The 26,040-nt window shown below is 48.7% G+C and overlaps 8 protein-coding genes across 8 annotated transcripts; 3 read left to right on the top strand and 5 right to left on the bottom strand.

Annotated features, from left to right (window-relative positions):
* Positions 1-699: 699 nt before the first annotated feature.
* Aud_008441 (putative GPI anchored protein) lies at positions 700-1,205 on the bottom strand (the record flags this gene model as incomplete). The annotated part of the gene is made up of 2 exons (XM_043293317.1): positions 700-1,080; positions 1,140-1,205. The coding sequence occupies 2 exons, from the start codon at positions 1,203-1,205 to the stop codon at positions 700-702; spliced, it is 447 nt and encodes a 148-aa protein (XP_043149252.1).
* Positions 1,206-7,559: 6,354 nt separating this feature from the next.
* Aud_008442 (uncharacterized protein) lies at positions 7,560-10,398 on the bottom strand (the record flags this gene model as incomplete). Its single annotated transcript, XM_043293318.1, has 10 exons — positions 7,560-8,492; positions 8,543-8,689; positions 8,738-9,011; positions 9,069-9,235; positions 9,285-9,453; positions 9,502-9,547; positions 9,598-9,772; positions 9,825-10,059; positions 10,121-10,146; positions 10,195-10,398. The coding sequence occupies 10 exons, from the start codon at positions 10,396-10,398 to the stop codon at positions 7,560-7,562; spliced, it is 2,376 nt and encodes a 791-aa protein (XP_043149253.1).
* Positions 10,399-11,789: 1,391 nt separating this feature from the next.
* Positions 11,790-12,279, bottom strand: Aud_008443 (membrane magnesium transporter family protein; the record flags this gene model as incomplete). Its single annotated transcript, XM_043293319.1, has 3 exons — positions 11,790-11,852; positions 11,907-12,159; positions 12,224-12,279. 3 exons carry the CDS (start codon positions 12,277-12,279, stop codon positions 11,790-11,792), a joined length of 372 nt encoding a protein of 123 aa, XP_043149254.1.
* Positions 12,280-13,848: 1,569 nt separating this feature from the next.
* On the bottom strand, positions 13,849-14,961 carry Aud_008444 (translation elongation factor 1 subunit beta; the record flags this gene model as incomplete). The annotated part of the gene is made up of 5 exons (XM_043293320.1): positions 13,849-13,869; positions 13,926-14,134; positions 14,197-14,570; positions 14,827-14,866; positions 14,922-14,961. The coding sequence occupies 5 exons, from the start codon at positions 14,959-14,961 to the stop codon at positions 13,849-13,851; spliced, it is 684 nt and encodes a 227-aa protein (XP_043149255.1).
* Positions 14,962-15,376: 415 nt separating this feature from the next.
* Positions 15,377-17,770, top strand: hsp78 (chaperone ATPase HSP78; the record flags this gene model as incomplete). Its single annotated transcript, XM_043293321.1, has 1 exon — positions 15,377-17,770. The coding sequence occupies one exon, from the start codon at positions 15,377-15,379 to the stop codon at positions 17,768-17,770; it is 2,394 nt and encodes a 797-aa protein (XP_043149256.1).
* Positions 17,771-18,337: 567 nt separating this feature from the next.
* Positions 18,338-21,780, top strand: Aud_008446 (MutS family protein MSH5; the record flags this gene model as incomplete). Its single annotated transcript, XM_043293322.1, has 17 exons — positions 18,338-18,400; positions 18,487-18,622; positions 18,680-19,055; positions 19,112-19,511; positions 19,568-19,645; positions 19,693-19,752; positions 19,804-20,158; positions 20,218-20,314; positions 20,361-20,450; positions 20,504-20,681; positions 20,730-20,764; positions 20,811-20,892; positions 20,952-21,063; positions 21,118-21,319; positions 21,389-21,427; positions 21,479-21,617; positions 21,676-21,780. 17 exons carry the CDS (start codon positions 18,338-18,340, stop codon positions 21,778-21,780), a joined length of 2,547 nt encoding a protein of 848 aa, XP_043149257.1.
* Positions 21,781-22,061: 281 nt separating this feature from the next.
* Aud_008447 (something about silencing 10 family protein) lies at positions 22,062-24,104 on the bottom strand (the record flags this gene model as incomplete). Its single annotated transcript, XM_043293323.1, has 2 exons — positions 22,062-23,857; positions 23,918-24,104. 2 exons carry the CDS (start codon positions 24,102-24,104, stop codon positions 22,062-22,064), a joined length of 1,983 nt encoding a protein of 660 aa, XP_043149258.1.
* Positions 24,105-24,584: 480 nt separating this feature from the next.
* Positions 24,585-25,697, top strand: ksrA (3-dehydrosphinganine reductase; the record flags this gene model as incomplete). Its single annotated transcript, XM_043293324.1, has 3 exons — positions 24,585-24,626; positions 24,682-24,813; positions 24,867-25,697. 3 exons carry the CDS (start codon positions 24,585-24,587, stop codon positions 25,695-25,697), a joined length of 1,005 nt encoding a protein of 334 aa, XP_043149259.1.
* Positions 25,698-26,040: the final 343 nt, after the last annotated feature.

The following is a 26,040-nucleotide window of genomic DNA, read 5'->3' on the forward strand; positions in this document are numbered from 1 at the left end:
AGTACTAAATGTAGTAACCAAGTAACAATGTGCAATTGATCGCGAAGAACTAAATACATGATACGAAATGAGTGTCCTTATATATCTAGTCTTTCCTATCGGGTGATGAGTCGGGTTCATCGCTTGATGAGTCCTGCCACTAATAGGATGTGGTCACGTGGGGCTGCGTGGAGGGTCCGTACATAGGACCAGCATGCTTCTTCAGACAGCAGGTCGACTTTGAGTTGAATACTGACGTTAGTCTGTACACTAATTATAAACGTCCTAATTTTACGGTAGAACTTGACTAGGTCAATGAGAGGGAATTTGAATTATTATGATGTGGACAAGAATGTTAAAGTACTGTACATGCTGCCTGGTCTAGAAGTTGTTTACTAGATTGGGATGCTTTGGCGACTAGTGGGTCTGACTTCAGTCAATGCATGTAGGATTCATTCAGAATTCGAAAATCAAGATGAAGATATTAGTATTAATTCGACTAGAAAAGAATCTTTATGTGCGCCGCCTGATGCGTTTTGACAAGAAGCGGTAAAAAGCAATCCATGATACAATCCCAGCAATTAACCACGTAAAGAAGAAAATGCCCGTGTTTCGTTTCATAAAAGATACATTGCTCTATTTAACGACTGGCCACTAGGATAGGACTCGCGCGAGAAAGGAGAGTATCCAGCAAAAGTAGCGGACCAGTTGTTGATTCGTTCACAGGAAGGCAGCCAGCGCGGCACCAGCCATGACGGACAGTCCGAGAGAGCCGGTGGCCATGGGCATGGCAGCGTTGGAGGTCGAGCTGCTGGAGCTGGACTTGGTGGAGGAGGCGCTGGACTTGGTGCTGGAGGTGGAGTCGGTTGTGGTCTCGGTGGCAGTTGCGGTCGAGCCGGTCTTGGTAGAGCTCTTGACGCCGCTGCTCGAAGGGACGGTGGAGAAGGAAGAGGGGAGGCCGCTGGATCCAATGACGGTAGGAGCAGTTGGGATCACGGGCTGCGAAGTGGTGGAGCTGGTAGTAGTGGTGGTAGCAGCGGTAGTAGCGCTAGTAGCGCTAACCTCAGGACCGACGACAGTGACACCTGTGGTCTGAGCTTCCTGTAGGATGTCAGTATGGTCTGAAGCGCAAGTTAGAATGGGAAAAAGCGTTGACATACCACAGCGCTGGAAGACTGAGCGGTGGCAAGGGCCGACAGGGCAAGGAGGACGATGGAGGAACGCATCTTGTAGTGTTTGATAGATGGCCTGAAGCGAATGTACGTTATCGAAGATGGTAGCTGGTAGAGTTGTGTATGGATAACGAGCGTGGTAGATGAGAACTTTACTTTCAGGCACAAGACCGAAGACTCCAGGTACCTGAGGTGCGCAGGATCATTTAAATAGACACATGAGACCAGGCTGCCAGGCGAGCCACCCAGCAGGGATCACAACAATAGAAACAATTAGCCACTGCCAGTTGCCATTGCCCATCAGCCCTGTCTGAGATTCAGACTCATAGTAATATTAATGGCCACAAGGGTCGGTAGGACCCACCAGACTAGGAGGGCCGACGCATCTCGATCCGCTTCTGGCATCTTCTCGACCAGTCAGTAGGGCCGTAGGGCGCGGGAAGGAGAGACACTACCTAAGCTCGAGAGCCTAGACTAAGCCCTGCATTGCCAAATACGTAGCTTCGAATAAGAGCTGATTTGCTGTGGTCAAGTCTTTTGATGGGATGGAGAAAGGACGGAGTGGCTGTAAAGGATTGCGTATGCTGCTGCTATCTTTGGCACTGCTGGCGCCCATCGGCCAATAAGACTGCAACCGTGCAGATCCCTGAATGAGACAGGTCTTTGTTGATTCAGGTCTGTCTGACTTTGATTCATTCATTGTGATTATTATTTTCTTATTCTCTTGGCTTGTCCCTTGCTCGAATATTTATCACATCGTCAACTCGTCGTCTATCTAATTACCTCTTTGATGATTTGTGCTCGAATCTTATTATTATTCGATCGACAACACCAAGACAATCAGCCTGCCCCATACACCCTCTCTGTAGTACACTCTGCTAAATCAGACACAATTTCTACTTCTTCATCTCATCAAATTGTTGATGCAGGTGTCCGTAAACCGAGGGACGGCAAACCAACCGAGGATAGAAGCCAAAAAGGTCTTCGCCGCATACGGAGTACTCTATCCCCGACCGACGCCACAGTCGGTGTGACTGAACTATGCAGTGGTGAGATACGAACCGTGTAACATGAGCTGACCAACAGGACTTACTTTTGCTTGGGCATATCAAGATGTTGATGAGTTCATGGTGAGGCTCGTGGCCTCTGTCCACGTATGAGTATACGCGGTCTAGCCGCCCTCTAAAATCGACTGTGCATAGATGAGTACAGTTAACTGATATCCTGACCTTCTGTGCGGATAATGATTTTATCTCACAAGAAAAGAACTTGGCAGAATCTACAAGTCTCTGTGGACGTGCGTGTACAAAGTACGTATGCCTGCATCAGCCTGGCAACATTATACCCAGGTGGAGTCGGCGTGTGTGTGAGCATCGAATCAGATTCAATACCAGATGAATTAGTTTCCAGAGATATTTAAAGGCTACAGGGAAAGAGCGACTCTTAAGAGTCATTACTCCTTTGTTGTTGGTGTCTCTAAGAACTGGCATCTTGTCTTCTATAATCAGGTGGAGCAGCTCACATCCAAGGGCAGATCCAATCAAATAACCACTGGGGTTGATTTGCAGACAACCCCTTTGCCAACTCAAATTACAGTAACACGAGATTACCTGATGCAAGGGAACAAAAAGGATAGAGCCACTTCCCATCTTCCGTGTCACAGACACAGCCCTTGTACATTCGACCCTTCAGTCCGAACCTTGAGATCCCAAGTCAATGGAAGAACTCGGGCAAGTCAGGAGATATTACATTTATGGTCCCTTCATAGTTGTCGCAGAGTGGTATGACAGTAAAACTAGCCGCCTGGTAAGTTTGTGGGTGAGACTACCAGACTAGACCCAACGTTTCTGGGGAAGATTAATGTCACCCCCACCCATAATAAACAAAATGTAATTACTCTGTACATCTCTGGTACAGCACAAATGATAATCACAATGATGAAGCATTCTGTGGTAATTAATTGACGCCAAGATAGCTTGAATCAAGGTCACTTTTATCACAGAATATTCAAAGTTATCAGTTGCAGGCTTGCAGCTGTGGGTCTGGAAGCTGCCAAATGCCACTCGCCTAATCTGGAACATTCTTGCTGGACAGCAGGTTTCAGCCTTTGTCTGCAACGGTCAGGACGGGATATTTCCCTTCATCCCTTTCTTTTGGTACAAGGGCTGGACTCTGGCCACTCCATTGGCCATGTTTCGACTCACCTCGATGGCCTGGAACCAGGTCTCTCGGGGTTGTGGATTGTGGCCTTCCCATGTGCACCCCGCGTGGTTCGAAGCATGTGTGTCGAACAGTTGAGATGCAGGTCCTGCTCGTCGATTGTTTGATGCTTATATGTCAGTCAGGAAAGCTATCTTGCTATTGATCATGTCTATACTGGTTTAGCTGGATTTATGATGTGCTGACAATTTCTGGCTCAGGCCGCAGGCGCAACAGCTACTTCTCCCTCGTCGCTGTGGACTCGCGTACTCGACCGCAATCCAAATTATCAAATCTTATCGCGGATTCTATTTCTACGGTCCGGGACACCGGTTGTTCATTCGCCAGGATTCCGAATTGAAGATGGTTTGAGTCTCCAGTGGCGCTGATCTCTTCGCTATTGCGGCTTCAGCGAACTCCCTTACCCAGCTTCTTTAACTGGAATCGTCCCAGCTTCGCTAGAAACACACTGTTTTGAAAACTCTAGACTAATTGTGCAGATTTGGAGCATAATAGGTCAGCTGCCGCACTCCATCTGGCAAGCATTGGAAGGTCCATGTGCCGGGGGTTATTCCAAGACAGTTGAAAGAACCAGCAACTTCAGTAATGGATAGGCCTCTGCATGACCTAGTTCTTAGAAGACGGAATTACTAGTCAACAGGTAACTTCGACTGTTGACTTGTGGTAGGTTCATAGAGTACTGCTTCCACTTATGGTACCCTGACTTAATGGGTATGTATAGTAGACAGGTAAGTACTAGCATAGAGGGAGACATATCCCCCAGTGGTTTCTCATCCGTTATATCATTATCTATATATAGGAATAGGGAGATTTTGTGAAAGCAATTCGCTGTTGGCCTTTATTTACCTAAACTATATCATAGCGATAAGAGCTATTGGCCATTAATAATTTCCGGAGGTATTCACATAGGCTAAGCAGAAGTGAGCCTATTCCTAAAGCTAGTCATACACTGTAAGCACAACGCCATTCACTTCAGTTTGACTAGCAGAGAGTAGTGAGTATACAATAAACTCATGAATCTTACTACCTTACATAATAGAAGCGTCCAGCTATCTAAGAATACTCTTCCCCCTACTCACTACTTTCCCTGATCTTGCTGGCCGCCGTCCTTCAGTCTGCGAAACGCCTCAGTGTTATGCCTGGTGATCCTGGATATGTGGCATAGACTGGTGTCTTCGATTCTTCATCAGTGTGGTCAAGGTGTGCAGTGTCTATTAGTGGCCATGAACCTAAAGATGAGGGCTTTGGCCGTTTCTATGATTTCAGCTGCTCCGATGCGGTGGAACTACGTTATGGTGTGCTGGGCAAACCCAGTTCTCGACTTTGAGAAACCTTCGCATTAGAGCAGTGGTATATAAGATGTTGTACCATTCCTCTCAGAAAGTCTGACCGGCTTGAAGCCTCTGCTCAGCTTGAAGCACAGTCGTCGAGTTCAACTCGACAGCCATCAGCTGAGTTGTCTATCATGTCAACAGAGCCTGACACCTCGGAGAGTTGGGAGGCGTTGCCGTTGCGCGCAGAAGCAACAGAGAGAATCGACAGATATGAGCTCCATAATCGGCCTGATGAAGCTGTCCTAAAGGTGTCGTTACATGCATTTCTCCAGTGGCTTCCCGAAAAGGGCCGGGCCACTGTGGCCAGAGACATCAAACATGCGATAATATGGAACCACTCTAACTTAAGTTTACTTCTAGATCTATGTCAATCTTACTGTACGAGCAAAAGTCCATGAGCAACTCGCGGAGAGAAACACCACCACCTGATTCTCAACAGTCAGATCAGACTGCTAAACGTCTGGGACAATATAGCCACGGGCCGGTAATTCATAGATGCCGACGTCGATCAGTCAGACTTCACGGAGCGAGAGAAGTCCACACAATAGAGCAGTGGTATATAAGATGTTACACCACTCCCCTCAGAAAGTTTGGCCGGCTTGAAGTTCGTGCGCGTCTTGATGCTATGTCAGCAACTGAAAAAACAATCGAGAACGCAAAGAACGCAGATCGTCAAGCTGTGCACCGGGCTATCATCCAGCTTAGAGCAACTGCAGAGTATCAGTCGGCTAGTAAAGCAGAGCAGGACACTCTAGTGGAAAGAAGCAAAGAAGCGCGTTATGGATGGGCGGTAAGTGACGATGCCTGTACTAATCATTGTAATAATCAATACTAATGATTAAATAGAGTCAAAGATGGTAGAGCAGCTGTGTATGCTGCAGATAAGCTCGGTTATACCGAGCAAAGCGTTTCCGCAACATGGGAGACAGAAGACATCTACCGCTTCAGTAGGTCCATCTGAAGTTCATCGCAGGGTAGTCTTTTCCTCTCCTGCGCCGAGGCATTTCGAGTTCGAGGTATTGAGATAGGGTACCGGGCATGTTACAAGCTTTAGAGCTCTATCCCTCAAGTCCATAGGTCGCAGGCGACTAGGAACACCAGAGGACGGATACCGGCCTCAGCATTGAATACAGACCTTAGTATCAGCTACCGAAACCAGGAAAGGAGCAAGGGCTGGCATATCAGAGCGTCATCGTGGCTTCCTCTCCCCTCCGTATTTCAAGCAGGCATTATATGATGGATACACCATTGTCCACGTTGTGTTGCTGGAACACTGTTCCATACCAGCTCCTGCTGATGTTCCAGTACATGCGCCGTGCTTCTCGTCGTGGAGGCTCCATTCAGTCATGTTTCTGGGCTGTTCACTCTCGTGACAAGTCACCAAGTCTAGCAATACCCCCAAGATGTCATGGTTCATCTCGATGGCTATCACCACGGGTATCCAACGCCTATGAGAGTAATGAGGTACCTACCCCAGTTTTAAAGCAAATTCGACATGGAACCATTTTACAACCTGCTTGCAAGCTGCTTGCAAGCTGGTGTTTAGATTGGGGGATATCACGGCGGTCATACCGGTCTCTTCTGAAAATTCTCGAGAGCCTTGACGATGTACGACCGATTCGGAGACTGCCGAGGACTCTTCAGACCTTGAGTAAAAACTTCAAAGGTCAATTTCAGAGAGTACCTGTACGGCCTGTTCAAATTCCCGTGGTCTCCGCTAGACTCCCCACATTTTCCGCGGAGCAGCAAAGGCTTGCAAGTACTGCTAATTTCTGGCAGAAATCGAGGTAAACCCTCATACGTGTACGTGTTACAGCCTAAGATGTTGGTGGTATGCTAATGAGGCTGTCAAGGTCACTGAGGGAATGCTTGAAAATGCATATGATCCTGCAGCGATTTGCTGAGTCAGTTTTCACGTCTCTCTTTTCTGATACATTCATGCCTCAGTTTGACAACTGATATCTCAACTGGTACACTAGATCTTCCGTTCTTGATGAGGACTGGGGCCCTGCGGCGCTTCCGGGCATACCAACCGCTATAGTTACTTTGGAGACAGCATTCAAAAACGTTGAATGCTGTGGGTCTCCGTCTTAGTCGCCATGGCCGGTACGACCGATGCAGTGGACCCATTGTCTTTTTGTTCCTGCCCATTGTTGGACCTTTTCATCCGGTTTGAACTAAGAGACAGAATCCACTGTTAAAAGAGCGGCACCACAGCAATCACACGCAGAGAAAGATGTCAATGGCTCAAAAATACTCCCGATGTCAATTGAATCAGCGCAAGATAACAGATGTCTCACAAGGTGGCCAGTATACGAGGGGTTATATCTGTATTATATCCCATTTAAGGAGCTGGGCCATTGGTGCTCTCGCAAATTCTCGGATACGGTATGTAGAATCTGGTGGACGTAATTCATGTCAACGCTGATTTCAGCCCTCTCACTGTCAGCCGCGCCGGAAGAAACTGACGACAGCAGGGAGAATGAGGCCATCCCTTTGGATATAGGTAGCCATCGCCACTATTGCTAGGGACTGTCTGTCGCTGAGTATAGATTTATAAGGTCCATCAAAATCTAAATGCAGGCTTTTTAAACTCAGGGACGACCTGACCATATAGCAATAGAGGAACATGTCGCAGAGTCATGTATTGAATTCGAAGAATCGCCCTGAGTTTATACGGAGCGTGGCAATTCTGCAGACGATATCACTATAAGTTCTGACTCCCATACCGACTTTGGCATTGACACGATATCAAGCACTACCTAGTCTTGGGCTTTCCCACAAATAGGAACACTAAATAAGATAATGACTGCCAGGAGATCAGAGCACCCCGAGCCCAGTAGAGGACATGCAGTCACATCTCCTTGACAAACCCAACCTCCACCACCCGATCAGCCTGAACATTCAGATGCTGGATTTTGGTCCTGCTCGCGTCTCGCATCCACAGGAATGCCACCAATACCATGCGACGAAAGAGATTGGTCTCCCTTGCAATACGAAGCTGCTCCTTGCCCACAATATAGATAACCTGCGACTTCCACGCACGATGAAGTGCATCGGTCTCCTTGTGCGCGTCTGCCGGGCTGACGGACGGGCTCTCTCGCGCCAGAAATTCCCGGATCTGATCCAGCACTAGGATTCCCAGGTCCGGGGTGATGACCTCGTCCGTGTAGCCGTGGCGAACAATAAGCCTGAAGCAGTTCGAGATAGGTTGCTTTCCTGGCCCATTACCGTATGTGTGGCAGCGCATGACTGTGTACCTCTCGCTAGGCGCAACGGTTGGAACAGACAAGGGGCGTAAGTGGAAGAACACGGATACCTCTGGCGCGGCGCCAAACTTCTGGATGAAATGGAGGAAGACCGCTGGGGTGGTGGCGGAATTGCCAGATTTATCGAAGAAGACACCGAGCCCGCTGATGGGGGTGATGGTCGAGCCGCCTAGGTCTGGGTGGAGAATGAGCTGGTTGTCGCGCAAGAACATCGTCCGAGACAGGGGCACATTGTCGGATTCCTCGGCGGTCCATTGTTCCTCTTTGCCGTACCGCCATAGCACGAATATGAGTGTCAAGACGACTCCAAGCATGAGGGTGAACCAAGCACCGTGCGGGACTTTGCTCAAAGCGGCAGAGAGGAACATGCCATCCCACAGGGCGAAGATGATGAAGACCGGCAGAACAAGGTAGATGGGCAGTCTCCACACGATGAGAGCAACTACCGTGACCATGCACGTAGTGAGGAAGGACACGAGAATGACACAAGCACCGTATGCTTCTCCCAGGGCGGTTGTCTAAAGCATCATGAGACTGTCTCGTCAATCAAGACATCAAGGGGACTTACGTTGTTATACACAGCAGTCACGATGATCGTGCCAATCATCATGAGCCAATTGGCGATAGGGATGTAGACCTGGCCATGGAATATCTTTGAGACGTGATAGACTCTGACTTGGGGGAAGTAAGAAAGCTTCATGATTTGCGACAAAAGCTACGACATGGTTAGGATTGAATGGAGCCAAAGACGTAACAGGCATACCTGGAATGACCCGGTGATGACAGCCTGACTGGCGACAATGCAGGCAAGGACCGCGACCACGAGACTCGGGTACAGCATGCCTGGCGGAACAGTGAGGTAGAACGGATTGGCATATGCACTGGGAACACGGCTGATATGGGCGCCTTGTCCGATGTACTGGCCATGACCATTAGCATCATACAATCGCATGCAAGGGTTCAGTTCAGGGACTCGAGCACACACCGAAATCAAGAGGCATGGGTAGGCGAAACAGAGCCAGGAAATCTGCACAGCTCTAAGCGAAGAATCAGCATCGGTTTCTTCGCAACTTATACAAGATCTAAGACAATACCGCTTGCTAAAAGCACCGAGATCCGCGAACAAGGTTTCAACGCCTGTAAAGGCAAGCAGGATGCCACCAAGCTGCAGCCAGCCAGCACGCCCGTTTCGCACCAAGAAAGCTCCGGCAAAGTAGGGCGAGAAGCCTTTCAGGACAGATGCATCGTACATGACAAGGTTCTAGAATAGGTTAGCGATAGCGAGTTATTCTTTGCACCGTTGAACTTACGTATATTCCGAAACTCAGGTTGAATAACAGCCAAACAATTACTACCGGTGCGAAGGTGATCGCTATCTTACTCGTACCAAAGGGTTGGATCAAGAACACGACAACGAGGATGGCGCAGGAAACGCCAACCACTGTCGAGGATGAGAGATTGGGATTGATGACGGTAATACTAGATAAATCAGTCAACGGGTCACTCTTCTAACAATATGAGACACACCCTTGAATGGCCCCGAGAATTGATTGAGCCGGTGTCAAAACACCATCTGAAATCGAATCAGTACAGACTCAACGGCTTTCATCGAGGATACCTTACCTGCCAGCAGCAGTGAGACACCGAAGACCCCAACCACCTTAAACATCCACTTCATGAATGTGCTCCGTTCTATAACATTGCGAGTCACCAAGTTCGGCTTTTGTAAGTCATCCGTAGCATATCTCTGCATGCGAACCATATTGTGGTGACGAGGATCGCGGCGAACTAGATTGGCCTACTCTCAATGAGTACAGAAGTTCATAGTATAGAAGCAAACCAGAACATACGTAGCGCGAGATCAACGAGTACAAAGCGAATGTACCACCCTCGCCCTCGTCGTCTGCGTTCAACACAATGCAAACATATTTGACCGTGACCATAATGGTGAGAGACCAGATAATCAAGGAAACCGCCCCGAGGACATCTTCACGACTTGGTTCACTGCTGAATGTGGACGAGTAGACATACAGCGGGCTAGTCCCAATATCTCCATAGATAACTCCGAGGGATTGGTATGACAGCCTGATCATTATCAGAATTCAACATTATCTATTGGAGGTATAAGACAGGTTAGGTTACAAACCAAGCTAGTGTCCATCCGCTGAACACCTGCGGGCCATCAGTATCCTGCAAGAACACATTTACACCGTCACTCACCTGTTTCTTGTGAAAGTCCCTCTCATCATAATCTGCTCCCTCGGTGACAGATGCTTGTTCAACATCCGCGATCTTCGGATCGTTAGTGACCTTGCGCTGCAGCAGATTTTCGTAATGTGCTGGCCGGGACGGGAACACGCCGCCGCCAGACGAAGCAGGGAAGGCAGCGTCAGTGTCGTCGCTCGATGCGTCTGTGTTTGCCATGACAGCTAGATGCTTTCTGCGTATCAGTCGAAAACGAAAAGGGCTAAGCTCTTTCTCAGCAGGGGAACAGAGCTACCTTTTAAGGCCTCGACCCGCGCCCTGGAAATCATCCGACATGCTTGAGTTTTGACCATCGTCTGGAAGTAAAAGTCCGAACCAGTATGTTCATCTTGCCATTCTCGTCATCGACAGAGATAAGGTTTAGTTATGTTCGGTTAGGTGACACGAGGGTGGCAGCAGTGAGAATTCTGGATAGTGATGGATATTGGATGGGATAAATCCCGCGTATTCCCACCATATCATACAGAGCTCAATAACACTTAAAGTTTCGCGGTAAAATTATCCTGACATCGACTAGCTTCAATTGATAAAGATAAGGCTATTTCAGCAAGCAAGGGAAGCCAATGCCATGCGCACACCTACAAGGTCCACGCGGAGCTTAATTGTATGAGGCAATTGTCTCCTCCACACAAATTTCATCCTCATATCTTCTTGATCCCGGCAGTGCCTCATGCTTTAGAACATCAAAATGACAGTCCGATTCTGTCTGATAAGGCCTCCAAAGCACTCGTTCCCAATTATTTGGGGTTTGCATTTACTCAGCTGCAAGTTGAAAAATAATGGAGGAATCATCCTGGTATTCTTCAGTTAAAGCACCATACGTGACTACCAAAAATCTCCATCTTTGAGTACAAAGCAGAAAAATATGATGTCCCTTCCTGATCACAGGGCGTTTGATTCGACTAGCTTTCCTCTCCGATACATCACACATGAATGACGTTCTGCTCCCATGGATCTGCAAACTCTGATGAGACGGTGCCTGTCTGTGGTACGTCCGTAGGGGAATATTACCATAGGAAAGGAGAACCCATCGAAATGTTGTGTTTATGACCCTTAACCCAGTCCTCGAGATGATGATATGTGGGAACCGAGTCCCCTTTGCGAGCATCTTGCCGATAACATATGGCTATGCGGCGTATAGGTTAGATGGATCTGACTCACCACTATCACGGTCCAATTCTCCGGCTTAGCAGCTAGATAGTGGTGCGTCAGCCCTTCACTGATCGCGAAGTGTTCACCTACTGCATAGGAGGAGACATGCCATGGAGCGTACGTTCGTGTATGACATGTGTCTCATTTTAATATCGTCACTGAGATGGTCTTCGTAGCATCCTTGGCTATCGTCAAAGCCCTAGCGCATGACCAGTTCTCCAAATGCCTTTTGAAGCATACCCCGGAAATTATCAGGACATGATCGTCAGGTACATTCCAAAATCATAAGAACAGCACAGAAAGAATCTATGATGCTGAGGCATGTGCCTTATCCATTATAATCGAGGTGATCTATCGATGTACCATCACATAACCTCATCTCAAAATATTGATTCGCCTCATTTGGCTTCCTGCAAGGCATCATTCCCCCGAACCCATTCAGCGAATTCCTTCCTCTTCGCCTAGTACTGAATCAGCCCCATTTCAACTTACACCAAAAGGGAAAGTCAACTCACCCTAATATCCCAGAAACTGTATCGCTCCTCCAGCCGAAGGTAAGGATTCCTGGCGCCTCCTTCCCTCTCAATCTCCCCAGCCCATTCGCTCCAGCTAATCGGCTTGAGTTTCTCTGTGCCTAGTACGAGGCCCGCGGAGACGATGACGAGTGACACCAAGGCCTCAATGACGATATCAAGGGGAAGCGCGGTGGAGGCTGAGGAAAGGCGCACATTACTGTATAGGACTGTGTGTTCGTGGGCGGAGTAGCCTCTGCAAATTTAGATTCGGTAGTTAGTCTTCTGAAGTAGTTTGCGGGTCAAGTGATGTGGCATACGCATGTGCGAGCAGAACGAGCCCAAAGAGTGTGATTATTCGCGATATGAAGCCCATGGTGGCTGGTTTGGCGGGTTTCTCACGACGAGGTCTGACTTATGGATAGGTCGGCGGTTAATCAATGCAATCCAGGAATCCGTTTGAAAGACGGAATGCAATTAGTGCCTGTGTAGATTTGCAGCTCTCGGTGGATTAGACAGCTTCCATGTACTCCGTAAGCCCTGAGCTACGATGTTGTCGACCAATTGTGCACTAGCTTGTACGGGTGACCGGAGGATCATGATACGCACTTAGGTACCTACAAAATACGTGTGGTTCTACTTCGGAGTCTTTGGCCGCTGGTACCTAAACTTGGCAAGATATCCATGCATATACCACCAAAATTACTACGGAGACCTAAGGCACCTGTTTGTATCTAAACAACACCCCGTAGCCTCTAGTGAATTGAAATATCATTATTCCTAAGAAAAAGCAATTTAGAGCCCCTTTAATCTCACTGATCTAAGCCGCCTTCGATGCCACTTCCTCCTACAATTAACCATATCTGCCTGCCTGCCTACATCCTGCATTGAGACCGCCTAAATGCAATCTAAGCCTAAGATGCCTCATCCAATTACCATACGAGTCCAAGCTTTAACTATGATAACCATTGGTGTTGACATCAAGGTGGTTGAAGCAAGCCTCGGTCTATCTCGTCAAACCATCCAATACTGGGTTAAGAAAGCTAGGGAGCGAGGCTACAATCCAGCGGTTGACCTGCGTATTCTGCCGGGATATGTGGAAGATGGCAAACGTTCAGGCCGCCCGAAAAAGATCACTGATGGATCTACTGAGGAAGCTATTCTTGAACCAGTTAGGGAAGATTCAAATGGGCAAGAGAAGCCTTCTGAAATTCCAACGCTTGAAGCCGGTATCTCTTATTCTTCTGTTTTATTATTCCTGAAGCAGAATGGCTCAGCGCAGCCAAACAAATGACTAAACCAGCCTTGCTAATGAGACGAAGCAGGACCGGTTGCTATTTGCGCTGCCCACAAGATTGAACCTTTGAGGACTGGAAGAAGGTGATGCTTATGGGTGAATTGTCTGTTTCTCGTTACAGCAGCGCAGTTCACGTTTGGCGTATGAAGATGATACCAATGATTCCAAGGCTGTACAGCGGAGTTAGAAGGGAGTTTGCGATTTCGCGGTTTTGGAGGGGTTTTCATATTGAAATAAAAAGCCAGTTGTAATAGATTACTTTTTGAATCGGCAGCTTGAGCCTATACTATGCAGGTGTACGAAAGGCAATTAGTATGCGCGTACGAAACTTCGAATTGGAAGACTTCCTGGCTGTGTGCCTTCCTGAGGGACAGCTTGGTCCAACAGGGCAGGCTAACAACCGACAACTACTAACTACCACTTGCCTCGAATCAGGTAGTAATCATATTCTCCTATATCAAGTTTACCGGCAGGTTCTACACCCCAAAGAGAATGAGACGAATTGAAGGTGGGTATTTTGTGCATTGGGTTTGATTTTCATCAAAACGACTGGAGACTGCTCCAGTCGACTTCTAGTTGTTTCATGACACTACAAGTCGCATAAATATTCCATCATCACACCGTTGGTCTTCATAACGGGCATTTCATTTACAGCTTCTGCATAGCGGCCTGTGAGGTAATGTCAGCATCTATTGTCTCGGCGTCAGATCAAGGTCGAAACTTACGACATCGGTGGACTGGACGTGGTCCTCATCCTCCTCAATCTGCTGCTGAAGCTCATCCAGAGAAACCTTCTCGTCCTCAATGACAAGGTTGATCTGAAGCTTCTTGATACCGAAACCAACAGGAACCCACTTGTAGGCACCCCACACAAGACCGTCCATCTCAATGGCCTTGACATTCTCGAGGAGCTCGTCGAGGTTGGTCTCGTCATCTAAACAAGAGCAATTAGTTTCGCGTCAAAAGTGGAGGACTACTACGAGCGGTCAAACATACCCCAAGGCTTAACCTCGAGAGTCACAATGGACTTGGCAGCAGGCTTAGCCTTGCCCTCCTTCTTCTTCTTGTACTCAGCAAGGCGAGCCTCACGAGCGGCAACAACATCAGGGTCCTCCTCTTCCGATTCACTGCCGAAGAGGTCCATGTCGTCGTCCTCAGCAGCGGGCTTGTCCTTGGGGTTGGTGGGCAGCTCGGTGGCCTCGGGGCCATAGGCAGTGTAGGCCTTGGAGGCATCACCAGGGAGGCTGGAGAACTCAGCCTCGAAAGAAGCAATGTGCTTGTACCAGCGAGCAACGTGAGGGTACTTCTCAGCGTCAGGGGCGCCAGAGAAGGCCTTGAAGGTCACAACATCGGCCTGGGAAGGAGCATCGCTATTTGTGACACGTTAGCCAACCCGAATCTAGGTATTGCTTCTTTGAGCACAAGTTGTATTCGGCTCCAGAGTAGCACGCAGATTTTTCCTCGTAATCAGAAACGCGATTTCTCGCAATTGTTGTGTAGTCATCCAGCGGGGTCTTAATCCGCCTCCTAAACACGGACCAATTTGATTTCATCATGCAATCGAGGTGAAGCTTGTGCGTAGGAGGATGCAATTTAACGAAGAAAGCCCAAAATTGTGAGTCTTACCCAACGATGTAGCTCCTGCTAGCCAGGTAGTTGTTGGCAACTGAAGGGCACCATTAGCTACTGACCAGAGGCAAAGAAATAAAAAGAAGACATACGGGTGAGGCCAGCCTCAGAGACGAAGTCGGTGAAACCCATTGTGATATGATATAGAGAATTGAAAAATATGTGTGTGGTTAGAAAAGAAGAGGGGAAAGAAGAAGTAATAAATAGGAGAGGGGTGAGGTGTCCAGTAGAAGAAGTTTTTTTTCTCCCAAGTGAGGGTCCTGGGCAAAAGCGGGTTAGGTGCGAAAAAGCCCCTCGATGGGGCTCCACGTGATCTGGGTGGTGACGGAGCTTGGTCGATTCTGTTGGAGAGCTTCCGCCACTCAAAGCGCTCAGAAAGGTGGAGCTTTCGAGAAGCATCAGGATGCTTGGATCCTTGGGACCGTCGGTACTGGGGGTATATAGGGAGTCACAGACTTGTACATCTGGCGTTTAATTTCTATCTTGTACCTTACTGAAACCTACGATTGAAAATTGATTTCAGCTGCTCCTTACCACCAAAACCGCCATGGCATCGAGGCAGCTCGCTCGAGCCCGGCTTCTTCGAACGGCAGCTCTATCACCGAACCGTATATTCCGTCCTTCCCAGACATTACGTTGTCTCCCACAAACACAGTCTCTCCTGCCTAGAGCTTCCCTCACTGTCGCGCTGCAGTCGATATCTCCAATACGCCACTATGCTAATGGACGACCGCATCCCCCTGGTGGTACACATCGGATGAATTTGGGCGGCGAGCCAGAAAAGTCGGCATTGGAACAATTCGGTGTCGATCTCACGGAGAAGGCCAAGAAAGGGAAACTCGACCCAGTAATTGGAAGAGATTCGGAGATTCACCGCACTATCCAAGTATTATCGAGGAGAACGAAGAACAATCCCGTGCTCATCGGAGCGGCTGGTACTGGCAAAACTGCGATCTTGGAAGGATTGGCTCAGCGAATCGTGCAGGGGGACGTTCCAGAAAGTATCAAGGACAAGCGCGTCATTGCCCTTGATCTTGGTTCGCTTATTGCTGGTGCAAAGTTCCGGGGTGACTTCGAAGAACGTCTGAAATCTGTTCTGAAGGAAGTTGAAGACGCGCAAGGCGGTGTAATTCTCTTCATCGATGAACTTCATACCTTGCTTGGGCTAGGCAAGGCTGAGGGCAGCATCGATGCTAGTAACCTTCTCAAGCCAGCACTGTCCAGAGGTGACCTGCAGTGCTGTGGTGCCACCACTCTGAATGAGTACAGATTGATCGAGAAAGATGTCGCTCTGGCACGACGATTCCAACCCATCCAAGTTGGCGAGCCGTCAGTCGCCGCTACAATCTCTATCTTGCGTGGTATCAAGAACAAATACGAAGTACACCACGGTGTGCGGATTACCGACGCAGCCCTAGTCGCCGCAGCAACGTACAGCAACCGCTACATCACTGACCGGTTCCTTCCGGACAAAGCTATCGATCTCGTGGATGAGGCAGCCTCGGCTCTGCGACTCCAGCAAGAATCGAAGCCCGATGTGATCAGAGAATTAGATCGCCAAATTACTACTATTCAGATCGAGCTTGAATCTCTCCGCAAGGAGACTGACATTAGTAGTCGTGAGCGACGCGAAAAGCTGCAGGAGGACCTGAAGGCCAAACAAGAAGAATCTGCGAAACTCACCGAGGTTTGGGAAAAGGAGAAGGCAGAGATTGAGTCCCTCAAGCGCACTAAGGAAGAGCTTGAACGTGCTCGGTTCGAGCTCGACCAAGCACAGAGGGAGGGTAATTTTGCGAAAGCGGGAGAGTTGAGATATGCGACAATTCCAAGCCTTGAGGCGAAACTGCCCAAAGAGGGCGAAGAGGCAGCCGCGGGAGGTACGACATTGATCCATGACTCTGTGACTCCAGATGACATCGCAAACGTCGTGTCTCGGACAACCGGTATTCCTGTCAACAAGCTTATGGCTGGAGAGGTGGAGAAGCTCATTCACATGGAGGATACGCTTAGACAGTCGGTTCGTGGACAGGACGAAGCTCTCGCGGCCGTTGCAAACGCCGTACGGATGCAGAGAGCGGGTCTGAGTGGTCAGAATCGTCCGCTGGCGTCGTTCATGTTTTTGGGTCCTACAGGTGTTGGAAAGACAGAACTGTGCAAGAGGATGGCGGAGTTTTTGTTCTCGACTGAGACTGCCGTCTTGAGATTCGATATGAGCGAATTCCAGGAGAAACACACAATCAGCCGTCTTATCGGGTCACCTGCCGGATACGTCGGTTACGATGATGCAGGACAGCTCACGGAGGCTGTGAGACGGAAACCGTACGCAGTCCTGCTGTTTGACGAGTTTGAAAAGGCTCATCGCGACATCTCCGCCTTGCTGCTGCAGGTTCTAGACGAAGGCTTCCTAACGGATTCCCAAGGCCACAAAGTCGATTTCAGGAATACCCTCATAGTCTTGACTTCGAACCTCGGTGCTGACATCCTTGTTGGCGCGAACCCATTGCATTCCTTCAAGGACTACGGCGATGCCGAACTCTCCCCTGACATCAAACAGGCGGTTATGGAAGTCGTGCAGGGTGCCTATCCTCCGGAGTTCCTCAACCGTATCGATGAGTTCATCATCTTCAAGAGGCTTTCACGAGAGGCGTTGCGGGATATCGTTGATATCCGAATCAAGGAACTCCAGTCAAGGCTTGATGACCGCCGCATTGTCCTGCAAGTCAACAACGAGATCAAAGATTGGCTTTGCGAGAAGGGCTATGATCCGAAGTATGGTGCTCGGCCTCTTAATCGCTTGATAGCCAAGGAGATTGGTAATAGGCTCGCTGATAAGATCATTCGTGGTGAATTGACCTCGGGACAAACTGCCGTCGTCTCGTTCAACGCGGACAAGACCGCGCTTGAAGTCTCAGCAGATGGTTTAAAGGAGGAGAAGGCATGATTTCTTTAATGTAAGGGAGTATATTTGTTTGTCGGTGTTGGTGTATCATCTGTGTGCATTTTTCTTGGCTGGCTCAGGATCTGGCGCCACTTGGCTTTGATGGAGTTTATCCTTTTTTGAATATGTACAATAGCATCTCCTCTTGTGTATATTAAATGCGTGACATGAACAAAAAATAATTGCATGAATGAATGAGATCTCTCGTGGTTCAAAACTGTAGCAATCAAGACCATGGGAACCCTGGAAGCCTGAGGCTTAAGACTAGCTAGCCAACAGTAGAGGCAGTTCAACGCCCCCTCCATCAATAATCTCAACAGCGCCGGCAACCTTAGAGGATCCTTGTCCAATATGTCGTCTCAAACAAAGAGAAGATGCACGGCGTACCAGTCATACATTGCACCACATTCTCGCAATTCGAGGAACAGCCGTACGGACGAATCGTTGCACTTACACCAGAGACCGAATATTTCAGACAATCCCAGCTCCAATTCGCGAAGAACTTCTGCATTAGGACCTCTCCATTTAAACAATGAAACAGATCACAGACTCCGTAATAGGTCATTGGAGATGTCATCTGACGACGATCTTGAGCAGGTCATTGTCGCAATTGATATTCGAGAATCGGGTACCGTCGGTTGCTCTTACTACTCAGCTCAGGAAGAAAGTCTCTACCTTTTAGGAGATATACGATCTTCAAGTAATGATGCTATTGATAGCTGTTGGTCATGGTCTTCCCATTCGGCCATGAGAGCACTGACAGCAGGCTAGTGATCGAACAGACGAAGCCCACTGTGCTCCTTACCTCAGCTCGCGTTGACTACTTAAACACAACACAAAGCTCGGAGCAAGTTGGTATGCCTATTCTTGATAATGCTTGCGTTTACATATAGCTGATTGGCGGCACTGTAGAAGATCATCTTTACCTGCCTTATCAGCTCGATATACGCCCGTCGCAAGAATTCAGCCATTCCAATGCTACGGCTAAATTGGCGGCTCTGGAGGTTGCGTCAGCTCACGAACAACGGATGAAGTTCTTTGTCCCTCACAATGGATTGATTGACCCGGAGCAACTGGATGCGGAGAGTCTGGGTTTTGCACTTCAAGAGGGAAGGCTTCTGCACATGGCAAGCTCCATCGATATGGAGAATACCGTCACCATAGGCTGTGCCGGGGCTGTCCTCGCATACCTCCAAAGGCGAAGAACTATCGACTCGATCACTACACTTGGGTCCACTGGAGCATATCAAGTTCGCTCAGTCGAGATGGTCAGCCTCAAAGGAGCCATGTAAGTCCTGGAAACTCAAGTCCCCGATTGCGACATACGCTCTGACAATGTTCTAGGTTCATCAATAGAAGCACCTTACTTTCCCTGCAAATCACAGAGTCCGAGTCGCACCCCAGTATGCTCAAACAAGGCCCCGGAAGAAAGTCACCAGCCTCGAAAGAAGGCCTCTCCGTATATGGCTTGTTTCAGCGCTTCGCACATACTCCGCAGGGGAGAAACCGGCTGAGGCAAATGTTCCTTCGCCCGAGTATCGAAACGAATGTCATCTGCGAGCGGCATGACTTCATCAGTGTCTACCTAAGGCAGGATAACTATGATGCTTTGAATAAAATTGTGAAGAGCATGAAGCATATCAAAAACCTCCGACCCGTGATGATCAACCTCCGAAAGGGCATCAGTACTGGAAGTGCTAAGACCACCGGATTCAAGACGACAGTTTGGGCTACACTACTTGCTGTACGTCAACCTAGGGCTTACGCGCATTCTGTAAAAGCCTTGCTAATATCGCTCAGTTCGCCTTCTATGGCATTGATATTCATGACGCGCTCAAGGAGACATTCGGTGCAGATGCTCTAAGCTTGCGTACTCAGGTACGACTGTCTATGGAAATGCCGCAAACATACTAATGAATGTCCAGGCTCTCCGTGTATTTGAAGCATGTCAACTGTATCGAATAGGAAGGATGATTCAGGAAATTGTATAACCCGTTCGGGATTTTGGGAGCGCGCTGGCTAATTCCTTTTCCCAGGTCGACATTGATTGCTCTGAAGACCATGGTAGAACTGTTGTGAAACCAGGTCTCGACCGAGAACTTGACCGGATGAAGGACACATATGACGGTTTGAATGATCTCTTGAAAGAAGTTGCAACAGAGATAGCAGCGACGATCCCCGAAAGCCTCGATATCGACGTGAACGTGATATACTTTCCCCAGCTCGGGTTCAATATTGCAGTCCCACTCAACGACAGGGCTGAAGCAGCTTACAGCGGCATTGCTGATGATTGGGAGCTTATATTTGTTACTGAGAATCGAGCATACTTTAAGGATTTCAGAATGAGGGAGATGGATCAGAGCTTGGGCGACATATACGGGCTGATTTGCGGTATCCTACGAAGAATCTCCCTTATCGCGATGATGAGCTAACTTTTCATTCTTCTCAAGAAAAGGAAATTGAGATTGTCTATGATCTTGCGCAGAAGGTTCTGCAATATGAGAATGTGCTCGTGCAAGCGTCAGATATGTGTGGCCAGCTCGACAGGTAATGCATTGACACGCATATTGATGATTTAGACTCATGCTTTCAGTCTCCTTGCTATGGCTCAAGCAGCGAGTTTCTATCATATGGTTCGTCCCAGGATGGTGGAGGCGAATATGATCAGATTCAAAGGTGGCAGGTGAGATCGTTTTGGTAATGTATTCGTCTAATTCGTTGACATATATATCCAAGGCACATACTTCAGGAGCTGACCGTCCCATCATATGTACCAAATGATACGTTCTTGGTAGGGGGCAGCTTGCAGACTGGAAGTCGAGCCTCACAGGAGATGCTGGAGACCCCCCATGGTCCAAGTATGCTTATTCTTACCGGGCCCAATTACTCTGGAAAAAGCGTCTACATGAAACAGGTATGGATCTCCAGTCAACATGTATCTGAGGCTTCAACTGAGAGACAGGTTGCTCTGAACGTATATCTGGCACAAGTCGGAAGGTATGTGCTATAACCATACTATACGACAGCAAGTTAATTGTAGCAGCTTCGTTCCAGCAGAGAAGGCAGAAATCGGAGTGACTGACAAGATTCTGGTGAAAATGAACTCCCAGGAGAGCGTGTCAAAGGTATTGTTTCGTGCAGTAACAACGAAGATAAGCCGTTCCGGGCTGCTAACTCTCACCAGATCCAAAGTACATTCATGGACGACTTACAACAAATCTCCTTCGACCTGAAGCAGGTAACCGGGAGAAGCTTACTTCTCATCGATGAGTTTGGCAAGGGAACCAACGAGAGTGGTTTGTACCTCCATTTTCTACAACACTCTGCCAGAACTTAACTGCAACTCGCAGATGGCATCGGCCTCGCTTGTGGGATACTCGAGCATTTGCTGAACCTTGAGGACGCGCCAAAGGTCATCGCGGCAACGCATTTTCACGAAATATTCGAGAATGGATTCCTTCAACCAAGGCCTAGACTCCAGCTTGGACATATGGAAGTTCGCATCTCTGGGGAGGCTCGCCATGTGGAAGACCAGATCACCTATCTCTATAAGTATGGTCCCGAGTGAAGCTTTAAGTTCAATGCAAAGATTTTATGATATCTGATTGATGACGAGCACAGTTTTCGTCCAGGTCGTAGCAACAAAAGCTTCGGGACGATGTATGTGCCTCTCTAATATCGATCATACCTAAAAAAAACTTATTTGAGCAGTTGCGCAGCAATGAACGGGATAAGTCAAACGATCGTTGACCGGGCGAATGAGCTCGCAGCTCTCTCTGCTCGCGGCGAAAACCTGATCGCGGCCTGTGCCACGTTGTCGGCTGAAGAGACAGAGACTCTGGCTGAAGCGGTAGGATGATCTGATTTCCACGGCGATGTGGAAGGCTGATGGCAATCTTTGCTTCTAGGACGTTTTAGCGAGACGTTTCCTGGCCTGGGATTTGTCGAACACTTGCGATGCTGAAGGGGTGAGAGATATGCTCGGGTCCCTCTTTGCTAGAATGGAAGAGTAACGCATGGTACATCTCCTGGAGAGATTGCACTGGAGTTTCATGGTATCAATTTCGTTCACTCGATGTGGTGTATTGGCTTACTTTTGCTTTGTGGCTGCGAAGTATCATTAAGTATCTGATGGAGAAGTGGAGAGGATGGAGTTGCAGGAGAAAAGTAGAATGTGAGAGATTGAAGGTGTATATCATCAGATGGATTATATATGTACACGCAAACCCATATTTTAGAGAACACGATGAACGCCCGTTGTGCATGTATCCAAAGAGGAAGAGCGAACGATGATCTATAGCTTGACACTCTTGACCAGGTTCTTCTTGATACCAGTAAGTTCACCACCGTACCCACCAGGACCTTCACCTCCCTTGTAAATCTGGCGGATACTGCCAAGCTTCTTCTTCTTCTCTTCAAACTTCTTTCTCTTCTTGACACGGGGGTTGCGGGAATCCTTATTGCGCTTCGGCGCAAGACCCTTATTCTTCTCGATCTGGTAGGTGATGGCACGTTTGCCGTCTGGTCCAACCTCCTCTTGAATCTCCACGCGTCCGCCTTCGCGGGCTGCGGCCGCATAAGCCTCTGCGCGGGCCTTCTTTTCGTCCTTCTTCTGCTTGGTGCGGGCTGCGACCATATCGTAATACTCGTCATCGTCGGTTCCGGCCCCGCTGCCCCTGATCTCCTTGGAGAGTCTATGGTCTTCTTCATCACTGTCGCCGCCAAGCTGCTCCGTCTTGTCTGGTCTTTGCTTACCACGCTTCTCGGCCTCAGCGTTCAGGCGAGCTTGACGATCCTTCAACCGCTCGCGATAAGGCAGATCCGCATCACCACCAGCGTCTCGGCCAGCTGCACTGCGCTTGTTGGCCTTCTGTGCAAGCTGGGAGGTGTAGAAACGCAGCGAGCGCTTCTGCTTGACTTTTTCTTCGGCCTCCTTGGCGGTAAGAGCGTCCTCATCACCAAAGTCAGAGTCTTCGGCGTCCCGTGCCGACTTGGTTTTCTGGCTCTTGCGCTTTTTGATAGGCTCTGTGACGAGTTTCGAAAGGTCTGCAAGGTTCGCTTCCGTCTCACGTAGCTTCTCTGCTCTGCGGGCTTCGGCTTCGGCTTGTGCTGCCTCGGCTGCGCGCTGGGCTTTAGATAGCTTCTTTTCGTTCTTCTTCTTCTTTTTCGGCTCCTTCTCTTGCTTACTCTTCTGGATTTGCTCCTTGGTTGTCGATAGAGGGGCATCTGAGTGCTGCTTGCTCTCTTGCTTCTTCGTAGCACCCTCCTTGGGGATTTCGGGAACGGAGAGATCCTTGACCGTCTCCCAGAGCTTCCTGAACTTGACTAATGACCCCATGACTGGGTGAGCTCGTAGTTGAGCGGGCGGCAGAGGAGATGGTTTTCCAGATGCGTCCTGAGACGACGATAAGAGCATGAAGTACATGCTAATCGCTCCCAGGTAAGCCGACAGAGCACGAAACTTGATGACGGGGGCCGGAGCTGGTCCCAACATCGCTTCCTCGTCTTCCGGCGCCTTCCCGGCTTTGGCAGCTTTTTCGAGTTCGGCATGTTTTGCTTGAAGATCGATAAAATCTTTCGCCAACGGCTCAAACTCAGGATATCGCGTCTTTAGGATTTTCAGCTTCTCTTCTGTGCTCATTTCGTCCGTAATCTCCACCTGCGGAAGAACTTCCGTTACCACACCAGCCTCATCTTCTGCGTCTTCCTTCTTGTCAGCTTCAACCCATTCCGTTTCGTCGAAGCCAAAGTCTTCCTCGTTTATGGCTTGTAGGTGCTTCTGTTGGAGTCGCTTTGCTTCCGCCTCTTCTTCGAGAGCATCAGCTTCGGTCTCAATTTGGTCGGCGTTGTAAAGATCCTTCTTGGACGTTCCCCACGCCGCAATGCCCTCCTCATCTTCTGAAGCATTCGAGCCAGGACTATCGCCACGGCGGGACTTTTTGGCTTTGGAAGAACCCATCCCCATGTCATCATAATCCTCATCCTCATCTTCATAAGCATCTTCATCGTAATCCTCCTCGTCGTCTAGGTCGTCTTCGTCGATAGACTCGTAACCCATGATCTCCTCGTCGGACGGCTGAAGCGCTTCCTCTATAGGACACAAAGTCAGGAACGGACAGGATGGATAAAAATGCAACTACTCAGACAAACCTTGCTCTGCCATTTTTCTCCGTCTCTTTGCCTCCGGGGCTTCTTCCAGCAAAATGTGGTCGCGGCCCGCTTGGAACTCATCCTCGGAATCATCGAACCTTTCCTCGAAAGCAAATTTTGTGCGCTCAGTCTCCTGAGCAGAATTCTGCTTTGCAGGGCGACCGCCCGCCTTCCTTTTCTTGGCCATTTTCGAGGAAAATTGACGACGTGGGCTTATTCTGACCAAGATCGACTCTATCGAGTTGATAACTTTTGCGATAAAATTTTGGGATTTACCTCTCACCGCCGTCACAGCGCTAAACTACGTCAAGTATGTTTGTTTTGTTTGTCTATTTACCAATCGATACGAGCGGGACATTGTTCGATGGTACGAACCCGTCGAGGAGCTGGTATCGGCGAGTACGGGAATTTTTGCCTCAGGTATCCAAGAACCTTTCTGTTGTGAGCTCCTCCTTCACAAGTTGAGAAGCCGACGACCTTCAGGCAGGAGCCCTCCTAAACTAAGATCATTGTTTATAGCCACTTTCTTCTTCCTCTTCCTGCAATTTTCTCACTTATTCCTATTCTCATGTCTCAAATTCATTCGTTTATACCCTCTAACTCTTCACCCGCTACATTGGGAATTTCACTCATTCTCTGTGGTCTTATCGTATATAGCGTATCGAAAATGTTCGGCTTTCGAACAAACCATTTCCCCGTTGAGGGTCGGGTACGTTGGGAACTCTCATTTTAGATCGTGCGGCATGCTGAACATCTCTCTGCAGACTATTGTTGTCACTGGTGGTTCCGATGGAATGGGCAAGGCTGTGGCGTGCCAGCTCGCTGAGAAAGGTGCCAACATCGTTATCGTGGCCCGCACCGTCCATAAGCTCAGAGAAGCTCTGGAGGCCATTAAGGTAGACAGACTCCCAGTCTCTGCCTTCAATCTAGGGCGCTCACATTAGTGTAGGGAACTGCCAAAGACATCAAGAAACAAAGATTCCACTATATCAGTGCCGACTTGACAGATGCCGCAGAATGCGAGCGTGTTATTGCCGAGGTCACTGAGTGGAATCATGGTCTCGCTCCAGATGTCGTTTGGTGTTGCGCTGGTTACTGTGAGCCTGGTTTCTTTGTTGAAACCCCGGTCAACACACTGCGAAACCAGATGGACACTGTATATTGGACCGCTGCGAATACAGCACATGCGACTCTCAAGAGCTGGCTCAAGCCAGTTGCCCCCAGCCAGCAGGTACCGTTGCCTCAGAGACACCTTATCTTCACCTGTTCCACTCTTGCTTTTGTCTCCATTGCGGGGTACGCTCCCTATTCTCCGGCCAAGGCCGCGATTCGATCTCTGGCCGATACTCTGAGTCAAGAGATTGAGGTGTACAACGGTGCTCGGGCAGCGAGAGCCAGAAATGCAGCTCCACCGGCCGATGTTAAGATTCACACTATCTTTCCCATGGGTATTCTCAGCCCCGGTTTTGACAACGAGCAAGAACTCAAGCCTCAACTTACAAAGGAACTGGAAGCTGCCGACAAGCCACAGCGTCCGATTGAAGTCGCCAGGGCATCGATACAAGGCTTGGAGAAAGGCGACTACTTGATTACTACGATGTTTGTCGGCCACATAATGAAAGCGAGTGCTCTTGGTGCCAGCCCTAGGAATTCGATCATTGGCGATACTCTGACCAGCTGGCTCAGTAACCTGGTATTCCTGCAGGTTATACCTGATCTCCGAAAGAAGGCTTTCAATTGGGGCTTGAAGAACGGCGTTCCATCATCTCAGTCGAAGTAAGAGTTTGGTATCGTCATATTCCTAGTGTGCGGTGTATTCTTAGATACCCTCGAGCGTTTTGCTCTGTCTCTTATTGTTATTTGTGATGATCCTGTGCTTAAACCTCAGAAAACTGAGGAAATGAAATTAGTAGTATTATTCTCTTCTACTTGCTAATTGCTCATCGCCTAGTTTGATTGTTCAATTATACTCTTGTGCCATCTTGGAACTTTTGCAACTCTTTAAACAAATGCGCATACAGGAGCCAAGCACATCAGTATTCTCATTAGTTACATCGTAAATCAATAGAAAGCTTGGTGGAATGATTGGCGGAATGATTGGATGGAATCAAGAATTATGGGGA

This window comes from Aspergillus udagawae, assembly GCF_001078395.1.
Source record: "Aspergillus udagawae IFM 46973 DNA, scaffold_6, whole genome shotgun sequence".
Classification (NCBI taxonomy): Eukaryota; Fungi; Ascomycota; class Eurotiomycetes; order Eurotiales; family Aspergillaceae; genus Aspergillus; species Aspergillus udagawae.